A 21,481-nucleotide genomic window follows, 5' to 3' on the forward strand; every position below is an offset into this window, starting at 1 on the left:
GAGTGATAGGACAGTTCAGGAATTCTGTTTCCGCCCTTAGAACTATCCACTGAAATTATTTATTTTGCTTGAGAAAGGAACATACATTTCTGCTTATTTGGTCTTTCAGATCCAACCCATTTCAAAGAAGAAATTATAGTAGTCCTTCTCCTTATTTCTCTGGATATATTCAGAGGGGTACAATTGACATGTTTTTATCATGTAACCATCAATTAACAGCAAAGCGATTATTTTCTAATATTTTATTTTGATAATTTTATATGTGTGCGTATCTGTTTCACTATATTTCTATTGCACACACATACGCCCAATAATACACATGTCTTCTGTGGTTTGGGTGAGGATAAGTGTAACTGTATGCAATATTATAAGATCTTATCTAAATATTATCTATTTCTTTTCATAATCTGTAAAATCTATAAATGATCTTTTTAAAAATTTCTTTCTCAGAAATATTAGTGTACAGTTGAAGCCAAAGTTATAATTGAAAAATACTGGAGAAAATAATTTTAAACATCAAAATGTTACAGAAAGTGTGAGTGAGTAAAAATAATCTATTTCATCATTTTATTTTTACTTTGTTTCATTAAGAAATGGATGAAGCTTCACTTTGATTTTTCCTATTTGTCATTTATCTTTACATTTTGACAATTTAGCACCTTATCACCAATGAAAACAAAAGCAATTCTGTATTTTTCAGTTATAAAAAATAAAATACTAATTATTTAAGATACCACTCCTTCTAATTCTGCAATTATTGCTTCAGGATGTGAAAGTACAAAACTGAAAAACTAAACTGAAATGATGTGTTGAATGTTTCTGAAATTTGTTACAAATTTATGTTGCCTTTCTGAGTTAAATCACTCTCATTTGTACTATTTTTTATTCTTTTACTTGCCACAGATAGATGTATCCCTATAAAAAGCTGAAAGGATAAATAAATATAGAAATTGAGATAAATCCAAGGAACTGAACATTCATATTTGGAATTTCATTTTGTTGGTATTATTATTAGTAGTATCAGTGTATCTTATTTACTGTTCTTTTGTCTTTGAAGACGCTGATTGAGAAAAAGGGAACCACAGGACACAGTTTCTCTTCTTTTCTTAACCAAGACTCTTTTTAGTCAACCCTTAAGCAGACCATCACAAACTTTAACCCTCCATTCTATCCCCAAAGTGGCCAAACTACTGACATTGGTAAGCTCATATGCCGATATGCAGTGAGAATAAAATAACGTGATTTTAATATGATGTGATCAATTGAAGAGAATGCTGGATTTTTGCAATAGGATTGAAAGGAATTTTAAAATATGCCTAACAATACATGGAAGAAAATAGGAGTAGGGATTGGGAAGGAATATTTGAAATCTGCTCTCTCAAACATAGGCACCAGTTGGAGAACATAGGAAAACTTCCCTGCTCACATCAAATGAATGATAATCTCACCCATGTAAAGAAGCTCAGTGTCACTTCGCACTGTGAGATGAACGCCAATAAGTTTGACATAAATAAAAAATACAGTCATCACTGGACACAATATTCATAATGTTATTTTTAATTATTTTCCCCTTTTCTACGCATAGTAATCACAGAATACAAATCAAAAGGGTTGGTAAACTATTAAAGAATTTGCTATCTATCATATACATTGGTTTTACTCATCACAATATTAATTTCAGATTTTCTAGTGACAGTAAAAATGAAGTGGTCCATTGCCAAACATGTAAAAATATACATCAACAAAAACAGAATGAAATAAAATAAGCAAGAAAAAAAACAGCACCAGTAATCAGACGTAGAGGCACAAATCTACGAAGTGGAAGACAGGAATCTTATAGAATTATGTACAGCAATCGTCTTCTGCTAAGTTTTGTGTTCCCTTCATACATTTGGAGTTCACGGTTTTCTAAGGAAAAGTGCTAACCACGTCCACATTTTTACTTCATAAACCATTTCTTTTAAATTACAAGAGGATCAAAAAGAGAGGTTTTAAACAAGAAAATTTACAAATACTTGGACTATATGTATACCCACATAAAAACAAAACAGTTACCTAAAGAGACATTTAATAAGTAGATTTCTTTTTTGTTGTACAAAAACAAAATAAGAGAGAGTAATGTTAATATAGGTAGTTTCCCAAGTGTCAAGAAGCAGAAGAAAGAATCCTTTCAGTTTGCTTAGATGTTTGTTTCTTGTTTCAATGTACAGTCTATTATGTTAATTTTTACATTTTCTTCTAAATTTTTGTAACAGTGCGGGTCAGATTACTTTCTCTCTTTCCTTTCCTTTCCTTTCCTTTCCTTTTTCCTTTCCCTCCCTTTCCATTTAGTTCCATTCTCTCTCTTTTATTTCCACGTTCACCCTTTCTTTTTCTTTCACTCTTCTTCATCTTCTTCAGCCTCTGGTTTTTCCTGGCTATTTGAGCCTGGCCCTGCAGGTTTGTTTTCTTTTTTCCACTTCATTCGTCTGTTCTGGAACCAGATTTTGATCTGTCTTTCTGTAAGACATAAAGCATGGGCTATCTCAATGCGTCGCCTTCTGGTCAAGTAACGGTTGTAATGGAATTCCTTCTCCAGTTCCAGGGTCTGGTACCTGGTGTAGGTCTGGCGGCCTCTCTTTCTGTCAGTCCCTGCAAAACAATAAAATAGAATTTTACAAGCTTATTTTGGTTTTTCACCTTTTTATGTGCATCTGTGTGTGTTTTAACATGTTTACCTGCAAGGATATATATATATATATATACCTAGTTTTAATAACATATTTTACTTATATAAATTCTGTATGTTTGTCACCATTAAAACAAATTAATAGAAAAGTATAATATTGCATACTTTGAATGAATCTTTTTCAGCTTCTTTAGGCAGGAATTTAATATTCAGTTCCGTAGTTTCAAATAAATAATGCAATTATTAGGTGCACAATTTAGGTTTACTGATACTTATTTGGAGGCATATCAGGTTGAGTTCAGGACAAGGATTGAAGGAATTTAGGACAATTTAATGGTGATGCAAATTTTATTCAGGAAGATACAATACGTTATTTTTTTAAATGTAAAGATTCCTGTTATTACCAATGAAGATCAATAAAAATTCTTTTTGAAAAATGCACACATGAATGAAAGGATCTATAAAAAGCTTGCTACTTGTTTTCTCATAAGATGTGTGATAGGAGTTAAATCATGCAAGAATTGAGGTGGATGAAATTACAAGGAAGCTTCTTCCCTGCAGAAATTTCCACATCTGGTAAACTTCTTTAAGTCAGTGAAGGTTAATGTTAGGGTAACGTTACTTCCTTCCTTTTCCAGGTTGTGTTTTATTTTATTCTACCCCTTCCCCTGAGCGGAGAAAAATGGTATTTGGATTTTTTCATTAGGAATTTCGGAAGCTGCTGGGCTCAGTTAGTCGATATGGGAATTCCTCAAAGCAAGCATCCTGTCTTCGACCACAACTATTTTACTCGGGCATTCAAAGAATCTGGATTCAAACCAGAAATCAATTCTGCAGTCATTTCTTGCTGGCCTAATACAACTAACAAGGCTTTTGAGTAAATGGATTTTATCACTGGTTCTTGCCAGAGTTAAAAGACCCCCCACTTTACCTCTCTGAAATGTGCAGATTAGCTTAGTATGTTTATTGTTTAGCAAAAAAGGGAGAGGGGATGTGAGTCTTTGGCTCTGTAAAAAGAGCAATAAAGCAGGATATAAAGGGGGGGGGGGAATAAGCTGTCTGTGGAATGTGAGTTGTAAACTCTGCTGAACGGAAGGCTGTAAATGGCCAGTCTTGCTTTGGCAGTGGAATCTCCTAATTCCAGGCAAGGCTCAAGGAAATGCAGGGGTGGGGGGAGGGGGAGATAAGAGACAGAGGAAATAAACCCCAGTTTTCATTGCATTTGTCCAAATGGGGAAAGAAGCCATCAGACCCTCAATAAGGAGTGGGGAGTGTTTCATGCCGTGCCCTGGTTGTGCTCCAGTCCTTCAATATTGTCTTCTTCCAGCACCAAAGCATAAAGGAGAATTTGCCCTGCTACCAGGAGCTGCTGCTATTGCAGGTTTCTATAAAGTGGAGGGAAAAAAGAAAGTTCTTGTTGACTCCCACTCCTCTACCCCCACCCCACAAGACTACAGCTGGGCTTTAACATGCAATCTCTAAACCATGGTTTATGGATTACCTAATAAGAAAGAAAAGTTAATTTGTTATGGTAGCCCCTGAAATTACTGAAGCTACTGTGCCTTCATGTCCATACACACACAGCCTTTGTTTCCCCCTCATCCCTTTTGGTCTCCTTTCATGCCATTTGGATAGAGATCTAGTCTGAATTTTTGCCTCAGCTCCCACTTTCCATCCCAGAGGTATCAAATAACTGCATGGGGCATATAGTACTTTTAAATAGAACTTTACCAGGACATCCCCCACAAGCCTGGGACTACAGCTTATATTGTAGCTGGCCATGATGGTAGGTGTAGTCAACACATCCAACGGGTATTGGAGTGAGGAAAGCTGCACTAGAATATCACTAGAAAATTGGCGGATTTCAAAATAGTAATGGGTGATAGAATTGCCAAAGAGGGAGCCCTTCCTATTCCTATAGACATCCATTTAGTTTTCTGCCTATTGATCTGTGGACAACCTCAAGACTGTTCACTCTCAGGCTGAAATGACCACTTCCACTAACAATTCTAGCTGTAGAAGAATGTGTGAAACTGGCCCTTTGCAATATTCTCATTATCTCTAGCCTTAATATTTGGGTCCAATAAAAGTCTAATCAATTTTCCTACATTCAGTTATTGAGGAGGGGGGAACCTCCCAATGGTTGATTCATGTCTTCTCCACCTGTTAATTCTTAAGAAGCACAAACTTGAAAAGGCAATATTAAGAGACACATCACCTTTTACAGTAGGTCCTACATATGACTACTTAGAGGTCAATACTAGTTATTTCCTTTCAGATATGAGTGCATAGGATTGCAACTTAAAACATATTTTCCTTCCACTTCAAGCTTGAAGGGTTCTGTGCTCCTTAGAACTCTGCCTCTGTTGGTTTTAATACAATGTGCTTGTTCTACTGGGATCCTGTAACAGTAATTGGTATAATGGAGTTGATTTGTGGGAGTAAGAAAGGGAATCACCAATCCCACCAAGCATGGAAGAGAAATCTGACTCTCAAGAGTAGCACGGAGCTATTACTGAATGTGATAATGGTGCTATAACGGGTTAAGGACAGTTGAGCTTAGAAAGCCCAGTGATGGAAGCTTCCTTTCTTCCCTCTGGATTTTGCAAGGTGCCTTAGAGTTTAACTTACATTGCCTTTCCTAACAACAGTACAACATCAGGTAAAAGACAGAGAAAAGTAGGCAGGTAGGACTGTTAGTATTTAATAGACTACACACAATTGGGAAAGGCAATATTAGGTGTAACAAGCTCAACCGGTGCATCTACTCTTATATTATAGAGTCCTTTGGTTCCACAAGTCTTTCATGTACATTTCTGTTCCAAAATCTGACATAAGCGCATATTTTAATTTGATAGGGCGGGTGGTGGTGGGTGATCTGATTCTCTTTCCAATTTCCAGAATCTGGTAAGTCTGAAGTGCATCTGCAATTGCACATCCTAAGGAGAGGAGGGAAGAGGTGTGTGTGTGTGTGTGTGTGTGTGTGTGTGTGTGTGTGTTAGGATTCCTGTTCTGATGGAATGGCCCTTTTGAAAACAAAACAACCCCACCGGGAATGTGTGTGTCCCCCATCTTTTTTAAAATATGAAATCTGTGAAATCAAAATTGATGGCTATGCAATCAACAAGAATCAACCTCCAGAGTAGGATCTGAGAGAAACTTCTGAGTTTATGTGTTTGCAATCCCTAAGGAAAGTAGGGAAGGGAAAGGAAAGGACAAGAAAGGAAGGGAAAGTGAAACAAGACCGACTTTTTAATAGTCTGTCTCGTTCTTCTTCTCTTCCACCCTACACCCTACACCGTGGTTTTCAGAAAACACCCTGTCTTCAGCATACAGGAAGCCAGAAGCAGAAACAACAGAAGAAATAAATATTTAACCATTTGTTTGTTTAAGGGTTACTTTTGTAGGCAACCTCAGCGAGAGAAGGGGGGAGGGGTGGGAGAGATTCCTTTGGAGGCAAACGTCATAAAAGGAGTTCAGCACCATCTTAGCCTCCCCCACCCCCAATATTACCTCTTCCCCCCCTTCCCCCGGCCGCTGATCCTGGTTTCTCCCCGAGGCTTTCCCGCCACCTCCACCATTCTCCCGAAGGATCTCACCTGTGCTTCGCATCCAAGGATATATTCGCAAGTTGCTTTCGTGCCGCAAGTCCGTGTCCCTCTGGTCGCTTTTGTTGGGCTTGGACGCGTCTCCCGGACACATCATGGAGAGGTTTTGCTCAAAGGGGGAACAGTGCATGTTGAAGGAGCTGGTGTCCAGACCGTAGCCGCTGGAATACATGCCGGGGGGTTGGGGGTGCATACCTCCCCCGCTAGGGTAGAGACCAGGCATGGAAGCAGCGAAAGAGGCCGTGGAACTGGAGCCATAGCCGGTGCGCTGGGCATTGGAAGCGAATGCGCAAGAAGTTTGCTCGGGAAATACTCCGGAGGGGAAAACCGAATTTGCGGCCTGATATTTAGAAAATAAAGCATTCGCATAATACAATGAACTCATAATCTGGCCGGGTGATTTGTAGGCCGGGACGTTTTAGTGTCGGTTTTACGAGGTACCGTGATATATTACGGAATTAGACTCCAGATTTACACCAAAAAGGACCCCCTTTTTCCTCCCTTGGCCACGTGACTCTAGTCCACGTGATCCGAATAGCACCAATCCGTTCCGACCTTCCTCCTCCCCTCCAACTCTCCTCCCCCCCCACTGGAACTGTACCCCCCCCCCCGTAATATGGAAAAGGGGGGAAAACACTATGTATGGAGCATTGGCCGGAATTTATACAATACGATGCATTATTAATGATAGGATAGATACTGAATCTCCCAAGCTAGAAGCTGGGAAGGAGCGAAACCACGCGCAGCGGAGTCGGTAACCCACCGTTTGCTTTACCAGTTCTCAAGTGAAGCTAGCAGGGAAAAGGTGCAGGAAGGAGGCGGCGTGGCAAAGAAAATAAGATTAAGATTTGCAGTGGGCAATGGTGGCAAGCTAGGGCAAGAAGAGAAGAAATAAAAGAGAACTGCCGCGAAATCAACGGTGGGAAGAAGTGAGATGCAGTAGTAGAGAAACGGACCCACTTGGTCGATCCAAGCAAGGGAGGCAGCCTTAGGGATTACGCAGGGTAAATTCTTCCCGTGGGTTTGATTTTGTGTTCCCTCTCTCTTTGAAGTCTCTCCAGGCTGGGTATACACATTACAGATATAATCTTCTCCTTTCTACCCCTGTTCTCCCTCCTGTTTAGTACCCAAGAGAAAAACGCGGGCTTGAGAAAGTCAGAGAGTGGAGAGAGATGCCCGCCCTAACTCGCGGTCTCGGGGCGGGTTTTATAAGCCGACATTCCACTGGCATCTGCCGCCGCTCCCCATCCCCACCCCCCGCGAAGATACAGTCTCTGACCCGCACCAGCATCGCCCATCCGAGCACTGGGAGACTTACTATTTACTATTTCAGTTGCTACCTCCCCATCCCTCCCCGCTCCAGTAGCTCCCCTTCTGAATGCCATTCAATTCTATATGTAATTTATTCCACTGCCACAGGCGTTGAGCCTCGGAGCTCGCTTTGCTTTTTCTGGTGGCGGAAGGGGGAGCGGAGGGGGGGGGCTGCGAAGGAAAGATTACAACAGATCTCTATTTAAGCGTGTCAGCTCTTCTGCTGGACTCAATTATAGGGCGAAGGAAAATGTGACCAGCTGGTTACTCTGTTTTTTTGCTGGGGAAGCAAGGAAAGCTTCCAGAAAAAAAGGAGGGGGGAATTGGGGGGGCAGAGGGAAGAGATATTAAAAGACACAAGTTTCACTGAAACTTATCAAAGCACTCTGTGACAAATAAGAATGAAACTGGCCTTGCAGATTGGCCGAGGACCTCCTTTCAAGGTTAAGTTGCCCCCCCCCCCAAAAAAAGTGGAGAGGGATATGGATGGGGATGTACACATCACGAAGCTCCTCATAGAAGGGTGGGGAGTACCAAAACTGACAAGTTTCCAGAGTCTGTGGGGCTGGGGGGAGGTGGGGGGGGTTAAGTCTCCTATTAGGAGCAGCAAGACTGGAATTCAGCAGTGACAAAATAAAGGCACATGCAGACATCATTAGCATAACTTTCTGAAACTATTTAGCCAATCTCCTAACCTGAAGCCAGGGTAGGTCTGAGACAGCTTTCAAAGGAAAAGAAATCCATCTTCTCTCTCTGCCTTCCTTCCCTTTTCCCAAAATTCCACCAAAATGTCAGGTGTATTTTTCCCTGAAAGCCATAAGTTTCTTCTGTGCCTCTTAGAAGGCTTTCCTGAATGGCAGTAGCTGTTTGGATGTGTGTTTATTTTCCCAACCCTTCTCTTCTAGATATCCAGGAGGAAGTGTTAAGCAGAATGAAAAAAGAACAATGTCATGGGGAAATTGTGGCTTGCAAACTTTATTTTAACTCCTTTCTTCTGCCGTTTCCAGCTTCAACAATAGAACAAGGTGAAGAGAGAACAACAAAATATAGCATTAGTTTCCCCACCCCCAATAAAGTAATTCACGTATACAGTATACATTCTCTTTTTTCACAGTAAACCTAGGGGGGAGGAGACAAAAAAAAACAGAAGGGAAAAACACTTTTTACAACTTCTTCCACTGTGTGCATGCCAACTAAATGGGAAAGGCAAGAGAGAAAAGAGAAACACAACTTTTATTTTTCTTTTGTTTTCCTTTTTCTTTCTTTTTTAAAGGGTAAAAACACTTTAAAAGACAAACAGATAAATAAAACAAAATGAGAATCCAAAAGGTAAGAGGGTCTGTGACAATCAAAAATGAAGACAACTACAGCATAAATAGGCAGTTTCATGTTGTTGGGTATATTTTCAGAGCTACCTGCAGAAAGGGAGTTTAACCACAACACAGAAAAATGCAGAGAGAGACAAGGAATGAGAGGGATACACACACACACAGACACACACACACAGAGAGAGAAAGAGAGAGAGAGTCAGAGAGACAGAGAGAGAGAGAGAGAGAGGTGTATTTCAGAGGAGGGATGAGAAAAAAGAAAAATAGAAGTAAGGAAGAAAGTCTTCAAAAGTGCAATGCTGTGTATATTTTGTACATCATTTCCATAGCACTGGTCTCGAACAAGAAAAGGGGAAGAGAAGGAGAGGAGGTGGAGAAAAAAGAGGGGGGGGGACAGGGAATTTTTTCACAGCCATGGTTAACAGAAGCTATTGCATTACACTATTACTAATTCTTAACTGGCCAGAAGATGAAAAATAACAAACAACAAGGCTAAAAAGACCCCAGGATGTTTCGTTTTTTTTTTAAATATATAGTTCATTGTATGTATCAAAGGACAACCAGGAGAAGAAGACGCTCACAGCTATATTGTTTTACAGCAATAAAAGGCGAGATTCCCCTCCCCAAGCAGTATTTATCCTCCCCCCATCGGAACCACCGCTCACATTAACTGGAATTAATGGAAGGATGGGGGGGGGCGGCTTTCTGAGGCTTGCCTGTCCAGTCTTCCAGCGCCTACTTTTTGTCCCCCGTCTGTGCTTCTCCGCCCTCTTCCACCTCCTGAGCCCTTTCCATTTTCTGTTTCTCCAATTCTTCTTGCTCACATTTGCTGCTGGGGAACTTATCTTTGTTGTTCTCCTTTTTCCACTTCATCCTCCTGTTTTGAAACCAGATTTTCACTTGCCTTTCGGTCAGTCCCAGGGCGTGCGAGACTTCAATTCTCCGCTTTCGGGTCAGGTAAGGATTAAAAAGGAACTCTTTTTCCAGCTCCAGGGTCTGGTAGCGACTGTAGGTTTGCCGGCCTCTCCTCCGTCCAGCGGCTGCTGGGGTGAGGGGAAAGAAAAAAGGAGATTGAGAAGACACAGCCACCAGGTTAGGGGACAGAGGGGGAGAGAGAGAGAGCGAAAGACGCGCGCGCCCGCGCGCGCGCGCCCACACACACACATACAGAGACACACAGACACACACAGACACACAAAGGCAGCGGCGGAAACTGCCCTTCTTGTACGGTACAAAGGGGAGGTTAATTACACAGCTATGGATGGGGAGAGTCCCTGGCGAAGAGGTCCACAGATGCTCCATCTCCTCTGTTAGCCCGAACTCCAACCTCACCCGGGTTCTTAGGTAGCTTACCTCGCTCTCTCCTTTTCTCCCATCCTTGTCATTTTCTTGGGGAAATTATTCCTTTCCCGACATCCGAGGTTTCTGGCGAGAAAGCCCTTCCTGGCCGTTAAAACAACCGCCGCCGCCGCCGCCGCCTGCCCCCCTCGCATCTCCAGAGATTTAAAAGATAATAACCAAAGCGGCGAGAGGAGGGAGGGAGGAGGCGGAGGACGCCAAGGAGAGACACAAAAAGAGGGTCTCGGAGGTTGTAAAAGTACCATAAACTTTAGGGGAAGCTTCTCCGATTGAAAGAAGGAGGGGAGAGAAGTCCAGTCCTCTCCATTCAGGAGAAAAGGTTCCTTTCAGGGTAATTAAGCGATAAAGCAATTCAGAGGTGCAAAAGTTTACGCTCATAAAACAGTACAAAGTAACCAAGGGTTGGGGTAGAGGGGAAGGAGGGAGGGGATGAAAGATAGTGGAAGAGGTGGGAAAAAAGGAAGGCGAAATTGCTTTATGGGTTCAGGAAATGCCTTCTCGGCGGCTGGACGCCTTGCCCTTCCTGAGATGCCTCCTCACCTTGCGGTCTCATCCAGGGGAAGAGTTGTGTGGGAGACGGGCTCTGCTCCGAATTGTCTGCGTCCTCTCCCAGGCCGGTGGAAGCTAGTTTGCAATCCGGATACTGTACCAGGTCGGATTCCTGAGCGCTGAAGAGGCTTTGTCTTTGCAACGGGTCATAGCCGTAGAAGTTGCTGGGATCTCCGTGGCATGCTACAGCGCAGGGATTCTGTTGGTAAGGGGAGCTGGAGAGAGAGGACGCCCCGTGGTAGAACTCCTGGATCTGGGTGGGGTGCTGGAAAGTGCCCCCCGTGCTCGGCCCGTACACCACCGTCGGTCTCCCTCCGAGTTCCTGGGCGAACCCACAATCGTAGAAGTTGGGGCGCAGGGAGTCCCCAGTTTTGTACTTGGAGAAGAGGGAGTTGACAAAATAGGAGCTCATTGTCATATGAATAGCTTATATTAAATAGGTTTAGATCTAGGTACCAGGGTTAGGGGAGATGAAAAGCCACAGGATGTTAGAAGATAACGAAGAGATGCCAACCCACGGATCTTTGTGATTTCCAGGAATATATACAGATATGCATAGATTTTTTTTAAAAAAATTCTGAGGATGGAGTCAAAACTCTTTTCCAATGAACATGTATCGGATTCCGCTTTTTAAAATTGCTGCTGTTGTTGTTTGTGACTGTTGTTATTATTATTCCTCTCTGTATGTGTGTCTCTCTTTCTCTCTCTCTCTTCTCCTTTTTCTTCTTTTTTTCCACCTTCTTCTTTAACCCCCCCCTTAAAATATATATGTATATATATCGGCACTTAAAAAAAGTTCTCGCTTTACATTTCCAAGGCGAGGTGCCAGTTCATAAACAGTTTTCCGTGATTTACTTCGGAGCAAATGAGTTTGTTCATATTTCGCAGTGTCTTTTCTGGATCATTTGCATCTATTACGGAACCCTCATCCTATTGGTTTCCACATACTCCACACGGACTCTGAACAGCCTGCGAGCAGGAAGGAGAGTGAGTGGGAGACAGAGAAGGAAAGAGAGAGAGAGAGAGAGAGAGGGAGGGAGGGAGGGAGGGAGAGAGAGAGAGCGCGGAGAGCGCGAGGGAGAGAGGGAGGGGGTGGGTGGGGTAAATATAGAGATTAAATATGCTAAACTATCTACGTTAATGAGATATCTCTCGCCTTCGCCTCGCGACAAATCATCTACCTAAGCCCACCCAAAAGATTGATATTTGGGGAGGGTTGAAAAATTAAAGAGAGGCTTTGCTCCCATCGTTAATTTTCATTTTTTTTTAATTTTATTTTAACGAGGCAGTTTTAGCCCTTTGGAAAATGTCAGAGTTGCTTTGGAAAACTGTAAAAAGAGGCCGGATTTAATTGCTATCCCTTTTTTTTCTAAAAGCCTCCTATAAATGTAATTGGTATTTTAATACCAAGTTATCAAATCCTACGGCGTCCTATAGCCTCAACATATTTTAAAACAAACGAGATAGTCAGATTTAACATTTTAATGATCAATTTCCTTATTATTGATAAAGGCTTAAGCATCAGCGCCAAAAGAAAGAAATGGTCCATTTGTAAGGGCCTCCTCCCCAAAAAAGACAGGGCCTTAAACTGTTTAACAAACTATACTGCACACAAGAAATAAAGCTAAGTAAAAAGATGTGGTGACACACAAACACAGACATACACACAGAAAGGGAGTCAAACAAATAAATATTTTAAAAAGCAAAACAAAACAAAACCGCACACACTCCAAGATGCTCTTGCTGGTTATATTGCACTACATAAAAAGCTGTTAGAGGGTTTTTATGAGTTCTTTCTTCCACAGCTATAAAAACCCAGGTTTCGATTGGCGCCTAAACACCATTATTGCAAGATGTTGGGGTGTCAATACTGAATTAAAATGATTAGAGTTTTTCATATATAACATTGACTTTTCAGCTCCCTGATATCACCCCTCCTACCACACTCTCCTGTTATGTCGCCCCCCCCAATCCTCCTCTTCTGTTCCAGCAGAGAGGAAGATATCTCCCACCTCCCCTTAGCTCCCAACCAACACAGTTGTGAGTCTTATTAACTGAGCGTTCACATGTGCCATCTTCAGAAGTACCCCCCCCCCAACAAAGCCTAGTTCAAACCACAAGGTGCTTTTAACTAGGAAGGATGCGGAAGAAAAATGGGGGGTGGGAACAAGAGTGAGGTTATAGGAGAAAGGTGGAATTTTTTCCTATTTTCCTGACATCGCTTTAACTTGCTTTCAGCTTTTGCTAACTCAACAATCCGACCACCACCATATGACCACGGAAAATAAATTCTAATAGTCCTTTAGGTCTATCAGCAATTATTTTGTTGGAGCTTTCTGTGTCCTCCCTGCTCCAAAAGATACCAATCCTAATCCTCAAATATAAAGTTTCCCTACTATATAAGCTTGTTTCTCCAGGTATCTTTCACTGATATAGAGAAATGTCATTTCTGCATTATATGAAATACAGATTTTTGCACCGCTGAGTTCTCACTTTTTGTATTGGGAAGGGCCCAACACTCCAGCTTCTCTTCTCTGCCTTCCTGCCATCGTACAGTTATAACATCCCAAAGATGAATCAAAATAATTCCAATCCAAAACAGAAATGCCCTCTGAAAAGAAACCATTTCAAAGTCCTGTACCTCTTTTAAGTCAAAATCCTGAGATATATTTTTTGGTGGGAAAATAATTCATATTACCTTACCATGTTCAGCTGAGAGGGAAGGAAGAGGAAAGAAACAAAACAAAATGAGAAGGCTTAAAATTATATTTTAAATGTAAGAACAAATCTGTTTCATTTCTTTAAAGGCTGTTTTTCCTCCAACCCTTCTCCCCTTTCTAAAAGATAATAATTCCTTGAAATACTTGAAATGAGTGCTTAAAAATAGAGCTTTTATTTCTATATTTTCTTTTCCCGTCCATTGAATGTAAGAAACACTTTTTTTTAAAAAAAGTTTGATTATTGCTATTTATAAATAACAGAACAAAACAGGGGCCAGCTTTTTTATTTTCCAATATTTTCTCAGATTTATAAGATAACCTTTAAGACTTTTACTGGGAACTTAACCCCCGTATTTCCTTAACAACTAAGCCACAAACTTTCTAACATTTACCTGTGAAATGCAGTCCTATACCACTGAATATAATAGGTATTATCTCTGAATAAGGATTGCTCCATAAGCTTTCTCAAAAACAATTCCTCACAACCAATATGTATTTACAACCAAGCCTCAAATACTTAGAATTTGCTGGCATTTAAAAAAAAAAAGATCTACCTGGATGACATCTTGGAAGGCATTTGTTAATCTGCAAATGCTTACCAGGATGTGTCTGTGTATGTGTGCGTGTATGTGTGTTTTTTTTTCGGGGGGGGGGATGAAAGGGAGAGAAAAGAGAAAGAGGAATCAGAACCAAGATAAGATAGTTGAGTTATCCTGGAAGTTAGCATTTTAACCAACGTGCAGGGCAATTTAGTGTTTGATATCCTATGAAGAATTGTCATCAGCATTAAATCATTGGTATACTGTACTCCGGGCCTCTGATGAAAGGCAAATGTTTCTATTATAGGGGATATGGGAGAGGGGGGGGGAAACCACTAGAGAAAGTGAGAATATAATTTACAAATACCCAGCGGAGGAAAGATTTATTAGAAAATCTTTCCCCAAAATACATCACTTGGTAAATTGTAAGTTCTCATTGTTTTATAGCTTCATGAGTGGATTAAAAAAAGAAGGGTTTTTTCTATTAATTAGCACAAAGTACATCTGGTTAAAAGATTGCAGCTTTTATCTATTTTAGAGTTGCTGAACATTGCCAGGAATTGCAGTAGAAAAGGGAGGATGGGACTCTCTGTTTTCTTGTTTTCTGACTACCCACATCCAATCTCTCTCTTTTTTCCCTTGAAGTTCAGTTTTGTAATGTAGAAAATCCGATGGGCGTCCTTTAATCAATTTATGGAATCTTGACTGTTTCTGACATTTTGTTACCATTTTTGTACATTTTTCTTTATAAACCATCTTTATTAAAATGGGTTCTGATTCTAGTTTTTAATATCTTTCCCCGCTTCCTATTGGGTTCTTTTGTGGGCTGACAGTGCCTTTGAATGGGACATTGGAAAATACTTCTTTCACCTACACACAGAGAAACCATGTATATAGATATGGGTGCGCACAAGCACATATGCATACTTTTACATATACACACATACACATTTATATCCTTTTTAAAAAAAAGAGAGAGAGGATGGTGTTGAAGTTACTTGGTCCTAGTTGTATTTTGAAAGAATCACATTACAGGTAAATTTGTCTTTGATTCACTACTTTTACACACACACAAACACACACACACACACATTAAAAAAAACAGAGAGGTTGGTGTTGCAGTTACCTGATCCTATTTGTATTTTGAAAGAACCACAGGTATATTTGTCTTTGATTCATTTAGAAAGTCCCTATCCTTTTCTAATGTAACTAAGCACAAACACAAGATATTCTGGAATTTGTGTTGCCAGAGAATTCCTCCACATTCTTCAAAAACTGGACAAATACACAGGAGAATAAACAGCTCTTGACACCACTGCAAATATTTAAGAATATTTATGACGATTCTCATAAAATTGCCATACTATATAATGATCTACAATGATTCCCATCAAAGTATGCCCAGATCTCTGTTGGCTGGACAACACATGTCATCTCCTAAAATTTGTGACCTATCTTTCCTCACTAGCTAAATAAATCCTACATTTTGAAAATAGCCAAATCCTTCTGATATCACAACACAAGTAGCGGGGCCAAAGAACATTGCTTGGATTGTGTCGTTTATGCGTTAAAGAACTATTTGCTTACAATCACACACAGAGAGGGGGGTGGGAAGCAGAAGCGCGCGCGCGCGTACACACACAAACACACAAATACACACACGTTTAATCATACTCTGGGTAACAAGTTCAGCATTAAATTGTTCCCACAAAGCTTTGTTAAGACAAGTGGAGTTGCACAGAAACAATTATACAAACTCGGGGTGTGTGCTGGCGATCTTCTGGCGGCCTTTGTGTGAGACAAGTTTTCATCTTTCCTTCTTTGCTCACCTTCCAATGGACCGAGTATTTATACCTTCTGAGAAGAAACGCTCCAGAAAGATCGCCATGATTAGTCCTATATTTTATGCTTGGGAATTTATTCACAATGGTTTCGAGCAACAATTCCGTTTATTGTTCGTAATGAAATCAAGGTGTAGACTCAAGAGGGAAAGATACCGCGGTCCGGTTATTTCTACCATGGAGTGATAGCACCATCTAACGACCATTTGAAGTAAGACGCCCGTAAAAATAATAGATGGTAATAAGCAAAGATGGGTTAGGGAGATTGGTTGTGATGCTTTTATGGATCCCATCTTTTCTTTTCCATTGTGTGCATTTTAAACGATTGTTACCAATGATAAATCATGGAGGAGTGTATAAGAATTCTTCTATGACTGTAAGTGGAAAGTGACCACTGTCGCCTCAGAATTCTTGGTTAGTTCTACTGCGTTGCTTTCCATCCGGTCGTTTTCAGGGCAATAAATGACAGAGACGGGGATTTTGCTTTTGAAAAACCACCATTGTTTCAAAGCCCGAGACTAAACAATTGAAGTATTCTGCTCTGGAAGGGAAAATTTGGGCTGTAAATAGATTAAAAAGAGAGGCAGAAAAAGCTTTTCAAAACCAGACGTCTGGCCAGGACTTGGAGTATACGTCTACATGTGGTGGTGGTGGTGGTGGTGGTGGTGGTGGTGGTGGTGGTGGTGGTGGTAGTGATAGGGTGTTTTGGGGTGGGGGGAGAGGAAAGGGGATGTTGCTGAGAGTTTATGATCCAGGATGCTGGCAACTTGAAAGTGATAAGAAATGACCGACAAAGGCTGAAGCAATCCAGAACACAGGGTTTTCACAGAAGGCACAAGATTTGGATAAATTAAGAAATGCTTCCTTTGTCTCTCCCTCCCCACTCCTCCCCGTTTCATTTTTCTCCTCTTTTTAAATGTTCCTTATTTCTGGGTGAAACGGATAAAAATACTTCCCTGCTTCTTCTTCCTCCTCCTCTTCCCCCACCGTAGAAAGACGTTCTGGTAATTTAGGAGCTTCTGAAAGTTTCCTACTCTTGTTTGCTTTACAGTTGCTTAGTTCCTTAACCTTCAGAAATTTATACCCTATAAAGTTTTATGGCGGTCATATTCTTTTATTGCAGCCTACCGCACAGAGTTTTCTTCTCTTTTTTTATGACAAGCTACTCTCCTACTTCTACTCCAGTAATATCCAGCATCTAGCAATCATTTCATTCACCTTTTGGAATACACGGCGTTTGTGTGTGTGTTTGTGTACACATACATACACATGCATGCATGTATGTCTGTGCTAATGAAGATAATGTGCTTGTTTTTTTAAAAGGTTTCATAATCTTTCAATAAGTTGTACAATTATGTGGATTTTGGATATAAACAAAAATGGAAACAACTATGCATGATTTTCTTTTGAGTAGAGAATAAAGATATCCAAGTGACTTTTACAAAATCTAAAATATTATTGTTTTTAATCTGAGTTACTTTTTGGTTAAAATTACAAGACAGTTGCTGGGGCACTGGAAATTTTTTAGTTGGTCTTCCTTCTTTTCTTCCTTCCTTCCTTCTGAAGAATTCTGGATCATTACCCTTCCATCCCTGTGGAAAACAACCTTCAGTATCTACACTGCTTTCCTGTACCAGGTAAACATCACATTCATTCACTCATACATATTCTCACATTCATTCATTCATCAGTCCTTTATTATTTGTTTTCTGGTCTAAAAGTAACAAGAAAGACTCTTAACTCTTTTAAATTGAAAGACAGATAATTGCTTTATTTCTGTTTTGTTGAAGAGATTCAGGGATGGAGCCGACTTCACACAGAAAGAAATAAAAATACACTGAGAATGAGCTTTTTCTAAGGACAAAGGAGAGAATCTCCAACAAACCAAATAAAACCTAAAATATCTTTATAATACACGCTAAAGAGCCACTAAAGAAAAACAAACACAAGTGCAAATATTTCTGCAGTTTTAGAAGAAGCAGTATAACACAATGAGATATAGGTCAGGGTCCCCTTTAAATCGATTTTTATTCTGTGGGATCAAACAACTGTAGAAAATACATTTTGACCTTATAGAACTGAAGAAACAATTTTTTTCAACATTTTTCCTCTACAGAGACTTTTTTTCTAATGAAATCAACTAGTTTCTCTTATTAATCCATGCATTACCAAAAATGCAGCTTTCAAAAACATCTCTTGTCTTCACTAATAAGGTCTAGGAAAGCGTCTATGTCTAAAATCAGTTAATATGCTAATACATGTGTGGAGAATGTTTTTCTTTACAAAATGTTCATATTAATCTCGAAAGAATTTCAGAGCAGTTTTTCTGCAATCCTCGGGTTGTCTGGTCAGCTTTGAGAATTATTGGAGGCAAATAAAAGCCGTGGATAAACCGGATAAACCGCCAAACCACTCCAAATCCTCCCATATTCTAGCTGGTGTGATGGGCTCTCTTAATGCTGGCAGTTCTGTCTAAAAACCAAACAATACTTCCAGCTTTCTTTTTATTAGGAGAAGTTAAATAGATAAATGCAGAAGCTCCGACTTTTTCCTTTAAAACCCAATATAAAATTGGTTTTGAAAAGAGTATGAAGTTAGTAGAATTTAAGCCTAGGGTATACCATATATATTTCTCCCACAGCAACTATTTGTTTGCTTTGTAGAGGATTCACCAAGCAATCCTTCTCCCCTGATCCAAGACAACTTGTCTAGGATGTGAGCATTTCAAGTTTTTGTTTCCCCACCCCTACCCCACCCCCAGGAAACAATTTTTCAAAAACCCGCTAAAATATTATTAAAAAACGTGAGGGAGTAAAAGATTTATTTGCTTGCCTTTTCAGAAAATCCTTCAAACCAGGCAATGCTATTTGAAATGTAAAGTTAAAATCTGCCTATCAAATTTTGAAAGAATGACGGCAGACAAAAACAATGGTAGAAAAATTCTGTACATCACTTTATGAAATTAGATTTTTCTTCTGGGACTCCTGTCTACAAAGAGAAAGAGCCTTACACTTAGGCAAGTATTTTCCCCCTTTTCCCCCCTTCCTCATCCCTGTTATGTTATGAAAATTTCTCACCATAGAATGGTGTTACATCTAAAAAGTGGGAGTGCATAATAGCAGTGGAAATCAGTTTAGAAATGTGGAGCCTTGTCTGTTTAAAAGCTTAAAATGGTTTAAGCCCCATTTTACATTCTTAAAAGCCACAGAAAACAAGAGGAAGCTTCACAAGAGACATTCACAAACAGTTCTCCCTACAGAAACAACAGCCCTCCCACACCATATAAGCCTCTTGCACTAAAGTAACTTACCTACCACCCCCCTCCTACCTGAACTCCCCTCCATCCAAGCCCTCCAAAAAGTGGGGTTGCACCTCAATAATCATAAAGGAAAGAAAATCCCAAGTCTGATTATTTAAAAGTGAGGAATGGGGCTACCAAATACATGGAACCACCCTTTTTATCTAATGGGGCTGTTTTTCTGTTTGTAAACAAAGGAGATATAAAAAGTATTTAAAATCAAAGAAAGCAATTTCTATCTCAAAAGCAATCAACTACCCTTTTGTGTACGACTAAAAGTGAAATGTGGTTGTATCCTCCAAGACAAGGAAAGGAGGTAGATCCCACAACATTCAAGTATTAAAACTTCTCTGTGAAACTGAATAAGTGAGGCTTGATTCCGAGATCCTCTATCACACTTGGTACTTGAGTGCTCTTCTGAATAACTCTTGTCCTTAATAAATTATAGATACCAAAAGCAAAGAGTCCCCTGATTTTACAAATTTAGGTAAATTTAGCTTCACATGCAGCTCAAAGGGCTTTTGCTTTCTGACCCTCCTTATCTCCTTAAAAACGTCTTATGAAGAAATGTGAGCAAGCTGGAAAGTTCTTCAACACCAAATAAAGAGAAGGAAAGGAATAAGCAAATCAGGGAGTGTAGATTCTTCCCCAGATGCTGGTCAAAGTTTACTTGGGGCAATGTTTGACTAACCTATTTTTTCTTTCTTTCTAAAAGCTGCTTATCAAACAGGCTAAGGGAGAAAAGAGAGATGCCTTCTGAATGCAAGCCCTCAAAAAGTTCATGGTTTATAAATGATTTTCCTGGCGTTTTCTTCCTTGTACTCCATGAGTAGAGGGGAGATCTTATCTGTCTTAAGAAAAAGAATGTGGTATAGTGGTTGAATTGGGGTTCACTTGGGTATCTGCACAGTTGTTGGTTCTGGATCAATCCAGTTCCAGCCTGGGGATGGGTGGGGGAGGACATGCCCTTAGTTGATGGCAGGTTTAAGGTCAGCCTTCTTTTCCTTTCCTTTTCTTGGCTTAATCAATAGCATTCAAAGCAACCCTCCTGCAATGACTGCCTTTCCAATGCCTTGCATTACAATTCTTATTTATTTTGGCAAGTTGGGGGGATTTGAAGCTCACACTGCTTGGAACACTTCAAGTTTGGGAAGGTCTAGCAAACAAAAGGGAGTAGTTTATGCTTACAGACTATTGCCTGTCAGCAATTACCTTTCAGTGCATAGCGTCCCCCACTCCCCTTATTGCCCCTTGTTGTAAATATATCAGTAAATATATATTAAAAGTGGGGAGGATGTTAAATGGAAACAAGCATGTGTAGTCTTCTGAATCCTTTGCCTACCACCCAAGAGGAGACCTCTTTCTAGCTTGCTTGCTTCTGAAGTCATCTCAAACACAGCTGAGAAGGAAGTCATTGACCATAAAAAAACATCTAAGTTTGGGAGGGATGAAAATTAGATAGAACAGAGAAAGGGGAAAGAAAAGGAGGAGGAGGAGGAGGAGGAGGAAGAAGAAAAAGAAGAAGAAGAAGAAGAAGAAGAAGAAGAAGAAAGAAGAAGAAAAGGAGGAGGAGGAGAAGAAGGAGGAGGAGGAGAAAGTTTCACTCTTTTCCCTGTTCCTTATTCATTTTCTTCATTTTCATTCTGCGATTCTGAAACCAAATTTTGACTTGTCTTTCACTCAGGTTCAGAAGCCTGGCCACTTCATGTCTACGGTCCCTGGTGAGGTACATGTTGAACAGAAATTCTTTCTCCAGTTCCAGGGTCTGGTACTTTGTATAGGGGCATCTTTTCTTCCTGGAGGAACGAGCATGCAACCAGTTGGCTGCTGGATTACCTAGAGGGAGGGAAAAACAAAAACCCAAAAAAGACAGGGTCACTCAGGAATTGACATCAAATCCTCCCAGGTTCTCAAAATCTATTTGGACTAACTTTTGAATTATTTGAAGACAAGCTCATGTGCAGTGGATACCTACCAAGTCTTACCTACAATATATTGTTGGAAAAATAGATGTACAAAATATATCTGCCGCATATCAAAATAATCATGTTTGACCTGCAAATAGCAAACAAGACTTTAGAAAGAAAAAGGAGGGAAGGAAAATCGAAGTGAGTATTTTATCTAAGAGATGGAAGAGTCTATTTATTTATATATAAAAGACAGGAAGGAAGGAAGGAAGGAAGGAAGGAAGGAAGGAAGGAAGGAAGGAAGGAAAAACGGCACTTTATTCAAATGTTTTAAATGAATCTATTTATATGGT

General features: G+C 40.2%; 3 protein-coding genes across 5 annotated transcripts in view; all 3 read right to left on the reverse strand.

Annotated features, from left to right (window-relative positions):
• Positions 1-1,539: 1,539 nt before the first annotated feature.
• On the reverse strand, positions 1,540-6,762 carry HOXB7 (homeobox B7). Its single transcript, XM_087713597.1, has 2 exons — positions 6,268-6,762; positions 1,540-2,631 (listed from the first exon to the last, which is right to left on the reverse strand). Exons 1-2 carry the CDS (start codon positions 6,659-6,661, stop codon positions 2,378-2,380), a joined length of 648 nt encoding a protein of 215 aa, XP_087569723.1. The 5' UTR covers positions 6,662-6,762; the 3' UTR covers positions 1,540-2,377.
• Positions 6,763-8,548: 1,786 nt separating this feature from the next.
• HOXB8 (homeobox B8) lies at positions 8,549-11,846 on the reverse strand. Of its 2 annotated transcripts, none has more exons than XM_087713595.1 (2): positions 10,815-11,846; positions 8,549-9,955 (listed from the first exon to the last, which is right to left on the reverse strand). In XM_087713595.1, exons 1-2 carry the CDS (start codon positions 11,239-11,241, stop codon positions 9,651-9,653), a joined length of 732 nt encoding a protein of 243 aa, XP_087569721.1. In that variant the 5' UTR covers positions 11,242-11,846; the 3' UTR covers positions 8,549-9,650. The 2 variants fall into 2 exon arrangements, with proteins under 2 accessions (XP_087569721.1, XP_087569720.1); XM_087713594.1 differs by having other exon boundaries at positions 8,549-9,958.
• An 8,936-nt stretch (positions 11,847-20,782) lies between these two features.
• Positions 20,783-21,481, reverse strand: part of HOXB9 (homeobox B9) — a 44,896-nt gene continuing 44,197 nt past the window's right edge. For both annotated transcript variants that reach the window (XM_014062007.2, XM_087713599.1), the window contains exon 2: positions 20,783-21,057. In XM_014062007.2, coding sequence (XP_013917482.2) covers positions 20,822-21,057 — 236 coding nt within the window. In that variant the 3' untranslated portion in view covers positions 20,783-20,821. The remainder of the gene's footprint in view (positions 21,058-21,481) is intronic.

Source organism: Thamnophis sirtalis, unplaced genomic scaffold (genome assembly GCF_051295495.1).
Source record: "Thamnophis sirtalis isolate CommonGarterSnake01/CBP01778 unplaced genomic scaffold, rThaSir2_p1.2 scaffold_4, whole genome shotgun sequence".
NCBI classification, from domain to species: Eukaryota; Metazoa; Chordata; class Lepidosauria; order Squamata; family Natricidae; genus Thamnophis; species Thamnophis sirtalis.